General features: G+C 33.6%; 1 protein-coding gene across 1 annotated transcript; it reads right to left on the bottom strand.

The window, feature by feature from the left end:
- Positions 1-3,039: 3,039 nt before the first annotated feature.
- Positions 3,040-9,509, bottom strand: LOC111396735 (phosphopantothenate--cysteine ligase 2-like). Its single transcript, XM_023023223.1, has 10 exons — positions 9,035-9,509; positions 8,805-8,928; positions 8,678-8,722; positions 8,472-8,557; positions 8,092-8,144; positions 7,952-8,011; positions 6,897-6,998; positions 5,843-5,962; positions 4,893-5,055; positions 3,040-3,404 (listed from the first exon to the last, which is right to left on the bottom strand). Exons 1-10 carry the CDS (start codon positions 9,180-9,182, stop codon positions 3,322-3,324), a joined length of 984 nt encoding a protein of 327 aa, XP_022878991.1. The 5' UTR covers positions 9,183-9,509; the 3' UTR covers positions 3,040-3,321.
- Between the last annotated feature and the right edge of the window lie 212 nt (positions 9,510-9,721).

Genomic DNA, 9,721 nt, shown 5'->3' with positions numbered 1-9,721 from the left:
CTCTTCACAGATTTTAAGAGTAATGCATGGATCTTGTTAATTGAATTCATCTCATTTGACTGAAATTTTTTTCACTTGGTTGATCTATACTCACATGTGTGAAACCTATGTGAATAAAAAAAATTTCCAATAAAGTGCTCCCTATCTCTATTGTGAGTGTGCTGTCCGGGAGGTGTCAAACCCTAGCCATACGCATAGCAGCATTGTAGTTAATTTTCTACCAAGCAATTAATAGTTACGCACATATCATTTTATTTGAGCTCTCAGGTGTAATCACAATTTCAATTCCACTATAGGAACACACTCTGATGGATTTTTATACACAAATACAATTGACAATCATCCACTGACAGTTAAAAAAAGTTGAACAAAAAATTGTCCATCAAAATCTTCCAAGTCTGTCTGTCAAAAAAATGCCTATCATTGACCTTGTTCAAATAGCATTATTCTCTCAATTTATTTGTTCAATTGACGGGTTTTCATCTTTTACTTTTTGAATTTGAATAATGCTATCTATCTAGACGGGTCCATGGATATTAAGTTATTGAACTTCTTAAAAATAGAAAAATGGATGAATTTTTTCAAATGATTTTTTTTTTTTTTTTTTTTGGAGGATGTGTGGTTGAATATAATTTTGGAAAATGATTTTTAAGAAATCTCTCTTAAACAAGCTCTTATTTGGCATTCGATAATTAATCATAAATGATCTAGATAAATAGTATTACTCGACTTGACTCTTTCACATTTTAGGTTGAAATTGTTAAAAATAAATAAATAAATAAATAAAAATCCAATTTATAGAATACGTATTTACTTCTGTTTTCAATTATAACGAATTAAATTCATTCTCAGATACAACTAGAGGAACTGAAGATGGCTAGGGAGGAATTGGTGATTTTTTTTTTCTGTCTTTTAGTATTTTAATGAAAATTAAGTTTATCTTTAAAAAAGTTAGAATATTAAGAGTATATTCAAGATATTCTCTATTTTTAAAGAGTATATTCTACAATGTAAAAAGTATCTATAAATTTAGAGAGCAAAAACTTTAAAGTATTCTAGCATGCTTTTTATATTTAACACTTAATTTTATTACTTCCGAAAAATAGTTATTATTTTTTCTATCTTTCATTTTCACCAACTTTCCTCAAAATTATTGAATTATTTTCCTCAATTAAAAATTAAAACACATTGAATGCATTTAATTATAGAGGGTGAGTTTGGAGCCAAACCAACTCTCAAAATTAAAACGTCAATTGAAAGAGCTTATTGGAGCATAATTTAAAGTTAAGAGTTGACTCATTAAAATAGAGAGCATCTTATGTTGAAAAAGTTTGTTAAAGATTCTCTAATATACTACAAACTTGAAAAGTCGAAATTCAACTATTGAAAAAATAGTTGATCCTTGAATACATCAAAATAGTTGGAGTCACCGAATTGACCGGCGCGACCAATGTTAGAATCTAGCCTGTAAGTAACCCTTCACTGGTGCCTGGATTCACTGTAAGGTATGGAAATTCTGTGTCAAAATTGATTGACATGAGTGTCGAAGAAGCAGCATGGAGAAATTGCTGAGATTAGGAATATTCAATTAGCTGCTAGATTTTCCTTTTCTTTTTTATTTGAAATTCTTGCGGGTAACTTTGTTTATGGAGTGCAAATTAAGGATATATGTATTTAAAATTAACAGTGTTATCACCTATGTGGGGAAACAAATAAAAAAGTGAACAAGGCATGTGGCATCGAGGAGCAAAAACATAAATTCGTAGGGAAAAAATAATAATATTTTTACTAAAAATAAAATCTGCAGAAGTTCATTAATGTCACACTACCTACCGAACATTAAAGAATATATACAGACATCTGGTGAAGAAGAAGAAGAAGAAAAAAATGGAGGAAACTATTGAAAACATTAATGGAAGACAAAATACAGAAACCTATTGTGTTCAAAATCCCTGCCGTTATATTCAAGTGGCCATAAAAACTCTCCTCAAGTGTTTAGGGTTTGAAACTGAAAATTCGTCAACTTCTGAAGAGAAAGACAAGGAGGGTATCAGTGAAATGAGCAGCCAAGAGCCGCCAGCTGATCTACCCGCCACTGTCCCTCCTCCAACTGATCCGCCGGAAGCCGCCGCTGATCCTCCTTTCAACAACGTTTTGGCAAGAACGCCTTCACGGCCACCGATTGGTCGTGGAAGAGGTGGTCAAACGAATTAGTGACAATCCCAATCAGCTTATCACTTCTACTGTTTGATAATTTCCTTCTTGGATGCTTGTTAATGGTGCACACTGTTCCAGGGTGAACTTGAAGCTACTGTTTGTTTTCATTTCCTTGTCAAATTACTTTTATCAGTTTATTGTTATCATGCGACATTAACGTTAAATTATGCTTTAGATCTCTTCGCAGATTTTGAGGTTAACGTATGGATCTTGTTAATTTCCCACCGAGCAATTAATGGTAATTTCCTTTGCTATCATTATTACAGGCAAATCATTTCATTCGAGATTTCAAGGTGTGATCTCAATTAATTCCTTCAATCGAATCGGGTTTTCAACTTTTATTTTCATAATTTGAATAATAATAATGTCTAGACATCTCCATAAATATTAAGTGATTGAACATCTAAAATATAGATGTATGAAAATCATTTAGTGTTTATTTGCGGGAAAAAAAAAATCAAACGAAAAATAATATTTTGAGAATGTATGTTTCAAAATAAGGAAAAGTCACAAGTACCAAAAAATCTCTCCAAACAAACTCTAAATTAACAATTGATGATTAATCATAAGCGATCTAGAAAAATAGTATTACTCGACTTGACGTTTTCACATTTTTAAAAATTTCAATTTATAAAACAATTAATGAGAAATATACCCACTAAGATTAGTAAGAAAAACTAGACGTGACAAATAAATATTCATCAAAGACAGCATCAAGGAAGAAATATATCATCTCTAAGATAAGTGAGAAAAACTTCATTTGCTGTTTGGATTAGTTATAGAACAATAACCAACTGAAATATGAACCAAAAGCACAAAAAATTCATCAAAGACAGTATTATATCGTCTAAGATTAGTGATAAAAACTTCCTTTACCAATTGCATTAGTTACAGAACATAACCAACTGAAATATTAACAAAAAGCACGACTTCTTCTAGAACAAAAGTCGATGCTACATATTTCATCCAAGTGTTTCTATATTTAAATTAACTAATTTAACCAAGGCTTGTTACTATGTGAAACAAACATATTGCTTGAATCGAAATGTCAGCATCCGGACAGGAGGCCGCAATTTTTGCTGCCCATCAAATGTTTGGCTGAAATCAAGAGCCCAAATCTTTGATATATTCAGAATGTCGATCCACAATGAGTTCGATCAGCGGGCTCTCTACATCCTTTTGGGAATCTACTTATACATGCACAGCGGAATTTAAAATAATTTTCGATTCCCACCAAGAATCGCCTTTGTGTTTAGATAGAAATTGTGATAAGATTATACCTTTTTCAGATCTGCAATCCTTTTGCTTTTCTTTTCGTTCCACAACTTTGATTCGCCACCACAACTGTCCAATTGTCCAACCTCCAACGGTGATCCATACAGAGAATATGATTGCAGCCTTTAGGGTTTTCTCTTAAGAAAGAATAATGAAAACCATAATGGACCTCAAACCCTAGTTATGTATTTATATAAACCCAAACAGGCTCGGTCCAATCCGGTCCAATAATTAATTAATCCAATTAATTAAACTCGGTCCGTGAATTAATTAATCCAATTAATTAATTCGAAAATATAAATAATAAAACCAATTAATTAATTTATCCAACGATTGTTAAATTAACCAATTGGCAATTTGCAATCTTCCAATTCTCTTTTGTGTGCGACCCATTAGGTTCCCGACCACGATACCTAACGACGTGAAATATTATTTTGATCTAATCAAAATTGATAAATTAAAATACCATTTTAATTTATCGTCAATTCACACTCGTCGTCCCTGATTGACATCTAGCAATGTGTCAGGGCAATACATGTGACGGAAAATGTCACGTGGTATGACAAAACCAAATTCGTTCGTTTACCGTGAAACTATAATCCCTTCGTCAATATGATCCGATCAATTACGAGATATGGAATTGTGTCAATCTCGATCATCGATCATATCTTTCACTTCACTATTAAGTCAATATAAATCGAAAACTCCTCTTCGACTTATGAGTACACTTTCGCCAAGGATTTCATCATTGACTTAATTGAATGAAACGCAGATCATAATCTCCTACTATCTAAGAATGACGAATCCTTTATTGATCAATCACAACCTTCATACGATTCTTGACGTACCCGAACGATGTCGTATTAACGGCCCTTTTCAAAGCAACATCCAACACCGCCAAAGTATGACTGTCCTTATATAAGGTACCATGACGACCTCAAGTCAAAGGACCAATTTCACTACCGAACGTTAGAGATTAACCACCGACACTCAGATAGTTATCCATGTGGAATCTCTCGACGGGTCTCCAATGTTTTGTTCTATAACAAACATCCACGTGTTCATTTAAGTGTCACCACACTTTAACTTGTGAGATCAGCTACTTACTTCACAAGTAAGAAATGCCACACGTGATGGTCTATCCGTAATAACGATATCCGTATCTCGTTATTACTTACGACCACGGATGATTTAAGATTCAATCAGATGTAATTTGTATCTCACAATCACAACTCCTTGTGATTAACAAATTACAAATATTTGAATCTACGGACTCTATTATTTATTTAATTGTCTATTAATTAAATAATAGATCTGCCATTTAATTGCATTAATTATATATAAAAGTATTTATGTCCAAAGTTGATTGGACCTAGGGCATAATACTTACACATCAGCACCATCTTGGTTCTTGTCTCGGCAAACTGTGATATTTCCACTCTTAGAGACGACTATAACTTCCTCTTTACGGGTTAAAAGCTCATTGGCCACGACCATATGCATGTTATACTTTGTAAGGGCCATATCAGCCTTCTCCAGAAGAATCTCTGTATCTGTCTCCAGTTGTCAAGTTGGACAGATAAATCATACACAAGGCTGAATAACTAATTGTCCTGTATTTGGATCACACACACTTGAGATACAAAAAAATTAGAAGTGAAAAGTGAGAAGTTCATATATTTCATTCTATCTGTTGTCTGCCAGATTTAAATTTTTCTATCACCTACCTATTTCAACAAGGTCTTTTCTGGGTATAATGCCTATTCCAAATGACTTCAATCACTAAGTCCTAAAAAATAAGAACGTGGAAAATTAAATAAGCTCCATGTAGTTTCTACTTACAATGCATGAATACAAATGTTCTGGTGAATTGTGTTCTTTTATGTCTTGCTCGTGGAACTAAATGCTTGTGAAAATTGTATGCAGTGAAAGGAGCTCTCTTCTTGTAAAGTTTCGCTTAGTATAAAAATTGCTTACAAGAGAGGTTACATAGCAGTTCTCATCCCTGTATCATTTTATAAGTATGGCCTAGAGGGATTTTATTTGCGCGAGCTGGGGAGGGGGAAAGTACTCAGAAGTCCCCAAGTTAAATTTTGTTTATTTATGGATAGGGGACTATGCAAAAGCCGCACATACAGAAACATATGAACTACACATTCAAAATGAATGTCACATCTACATTGTGGACAGATGCACGAGTTCAGATCCCTTGTCTAAAAATCAATCCATAACGATAACTATAGGAACTTTAGCATCCATGGCCCCCAGTTCTCCCTAATTGTTTTATCACAAGCCGTATACTACTTAAGTACAAATCAAAATTAAAACACTCCACTGGCAGATATCTAACCTTGAATGATATGCAGAAGGCCAGAGGTGCCCAATCTTTCCTCAGCGCTAAGAGCATCTTAGGGACTTGAGCAAGCCGCATGTCCAGAGGACCAGTATGGGACTGAATTTTATGCACCATCTGTAATCTCAGCCACTATTGAGTTAAAAATAGCTGAAGATGCATAAGAGATCAAATTACCACATTCCAAAATGACCAAGATCTCAAAATATGAGCAATTTCCAGAATAATTATGATAATAAAACTGTATAACTGGGTGAACATCAAGGTTTTTAACTTCAAGAAATGAATATCACCAATTCATTACAATTTAGAGAGTCTTTTCAAACCCATATTCCCTAGACCTCAAAAGTCCACCTCCAAGAAGTTTATGTTCGTTATTGTCAAAATAAAACTATTATAATTTAGATATACTAGAATTCTACTGATTATTAGTCTTTCGCCTTGAATAGACTTTTAATTGTTTCCTTGTTGCGTCATTTTGTGGTTGGGTGCTTTACATGATCTGGTAAAAGAAGTCTAGTGGAAGTAGATTTCGAATGTTCAGTCATCACTGAGTGATGCTTACAGAAGCAACAACAAAATGAACAAGGAAAATGCATCTGTTTCTGAGAACCAGAAGTAAGAACTCATTTCATCCAGAATGTAAATTAAAAGAGTCAAAATAGTATCATTTCATAGTTACTCATCTTCATACCAAATGATATCCTTCACAAGAGATTCATTTCTATAATCAGTAAAATGTGATGCGAAAGAGAAATTAGGCCCAATATACCAATTTACAAAATAAAAGGATGAAGGACGCTTTAAATGACGGAAGCACTAGCGTCTGACTTTCACTATGACTTTTAAACATGATCCTAGACATCATAAAAAGAGTGAAACACATCTACTTGCCTTTTGCTTCACCAAACGAAGCCCTGAAACAACACAATTAAATGCCAGGCCTTGATTTAACTTTGAGCAAATGTTTCAGGGAGATTTACCCATGATAAAGATGAACAGAATAACAAAATGAAATGAGATGACATCTTCAGTAGAGTCAGTTTATTACCATGGCCTCCCATGGAACGTAAAAGTCAGAAACTGCAGCTGAAAGATAGAACATAGCACTTGATCCAAGGCTCCTCATTGATAATGCAATCAACTGTAGAATCTGTCCATGCATAATGGTCTTCCGTAAATGAAGAAATGAAAATCAAAGGAACAAAAAAGGTGCATGGGGAGATGGAGAGCTGCAAACACAAAGTGCAACATAAATCAATTAAGTGAGAGCCACCCAAAACATTCTTTACATTTCCAAAGAAAGAAACCATTTACCAAGGATGTAAGCTCTCATAAAATGTGATGTTCTCCTCTAAGAAGAAAAGAGTGATTACTGATCTATAGGTCCATACTATCAGGTATTATCTTCAATTATTATAACCATTTCTTTCCTAGAAAATTGGTGTAGAGTTTGATACTAACCAACAGTATTTGCATAGTAATACCTGGAAAGTTTAAATGGGGGTATGGGTAGAAATATGATACACAATTCTTAAATATAGAAGCTGGCTATTTTACACAGAAGTGTCCTTTTTGCTCCTAAATTTCTGAAAGAATTGACAGTTCATCATCTTTCAGTATCTGACTAGAAGTCCACACCCACACATGCACATACAACAAATGAAAGCCTAATTACATATCACACAACTAATGGTCACAATTTACAAGATTTTGTCCTGTATTTATGGAAAAACAAATTAGCATGCAAATAAGTGTCCTTTACTGATAAACATGATGAAATAAGAAAGAATATATTGTCTGATTTACAGCAAGTAGAGTCCAAGCCTAGTCCCTGAAATATAAAAGTAATTTTACATATATCAGCAGAATTTGTATCTAGACTTCTTGGATGAATAGCTACACTCATATAAGTTCAACAAACTTGTTCATTGAAAGGCATACCCGTGAAAATTTAATAAATTGCAGGTTAGAAAACTCAGAAAAAGGTAGATTCTTTTATTCAAGTAAATACTATGCCTAATCGGACCAAGGGAAAATCTAACAATTTTCTACACAGTAAATAGCAAGTGTTTAAATCTTAGAGACAAAATAATGAAAGAAAACCTGGAGATACTCAAAAATTGTTGTAAAGGGAAGTTTCAACAAATTGCCTTTGATAACTGCCTGCAGTAAAAATGATCAGTCTGAATGTCAATCACATAATTAATATAAAAAGATTGGAATTGTGAATTCAAAATCCATACAGAATGATGTTCACTGACGGCTCTCTTCACTGCTTCAACATCCCCAGGATTCACTGAAACATTAAATAGGTGTAGCAATCAAGAAAAGAACCAAAGGAATGCTCTATTCAATGCAAAAACAAGCAACTGGTCAAAATATCAGGAGATACATATTCATTAGCATGAAGTTTAGTTTGGATATCATTCCATAAACGATTAAAGACATGTTCCAAAAAAATTGTTGCCTAAAATTGCAATAAAGTCATAACCTTCTTAAACAATGTTTATAGTCCAGGATGTTTTTGCATTGATAGTAATTTATCAAATCACACTCTTCAAAATGATCGCATCCAGTGGTTCTCTATGAACCGTAGGAGGTTGAATGATAATAAACTGCTAACCTCCAATATTTAATTCATCAGTAATGTCAAAACATTCAAGCAACAGATCATCCGGAAGAGACCTACAATATGGCTGGCAGGTTCCCCTGCATATGTATTCCTAAACGGTTAGCAATGCCAACAAAATCATAAGATACATCTTCATGAACAATTGAATAGTTCAATTAAAACTTCAAATAAGCTCATCTAATTGCTGAAGAACTTACCTCCTATAGAGAAATATTACAGAATATCCAGCCTTCAAAAAGTATCTGTTTGTATAACTTCACTATGTCAAAACATAAGTAAATTGTAGAACTGTCCACCCCAAATGAAACATGGTATGATGTTTACTCTGTAGATGCAGCTCCTCTGTGACCTGAGCTGAAGTTGTCAATGTAACGAACACATCGCTGCTCCAAAGGAACAGTTGTCCCACCAGATGTAATACAAACCACCCTCCTACTTCTTTTGTGCTCTGAAGTACATAGTAACATTACATCTATGCAATATTGGAAATTATAAAGCAGTAGTGCGGAAGGAAAAAAAAAATATGCACCCCAAGTAATTATGAGAATGCTTACCTGATGATGAATGATTCCTTTTTTTAAACTCCTCTAGTTTTCTGTTGATTTCAATAACATCCTTTAGAGGAGGAGCTGTGTCAAAGAAGGACTTGATTTCTGTACATGGTGAATCTTGGAAATACGCTGAATCCTTAATTTCATCCATTGGAACACGCAGAATCCTTAATTTAATCCACAAAATAACAAAAACTAATATTGTCCAAACTAGCAGTACCTATTAATATGAAATCCTCCAATATAGGATTTTAATTTTACTTAAGAAAGTTAGTTGGCTCCACAATAATACATAAGCCGTAAAGGATTAGATGCAGTTATCTGTATTATATACAGAAATTGGATATGAGACACAAATTGCCGTCATTTGCCGCCAAAATTTAAGTGCAAAATTAGTGACTATTCTCCGGCGGTCGGTGGCGATGGCTGATGGCTGAGGCGGATGGATGTGGGGTTTCAAGAAATTTCTCCAATTGATCAAGATGTAATTGTAATTTTCTTTTCTTTAACTGTAATTTTTAATTTGTAAACTGATATTTTTCCCAAATGACCCTTAATATTTGGAAAAAATTCATAAACCATGTATTAAGTATGTATAGTTCAAAAACCATATTTAGAGCTTGTTTGAGCCACGTTATAATCAGAATGAGAATGAGAAATAGAGCCATTATGGACCTCACACCAGAGATA

Source organism: Olea europaea, chromosome 7 (genome assembly GCF_002742605.1).
Source record: "Olea europaea var. sylvestris chromosome 7, O_europaea_v1, whole genome shotgun sequence".
In the NCBI taxonomy this organism is placed as follows: Eukaryota; Viridiplantae; Streptophyta; class Magnoliopsida; order Lamiales; family Oleaceae; genus Olea; species Olea europaea.
Note: the sequence above shows the minus strand (reverse complement) of the source record. Positions and strands in the feature narration are given on the sequence as shown.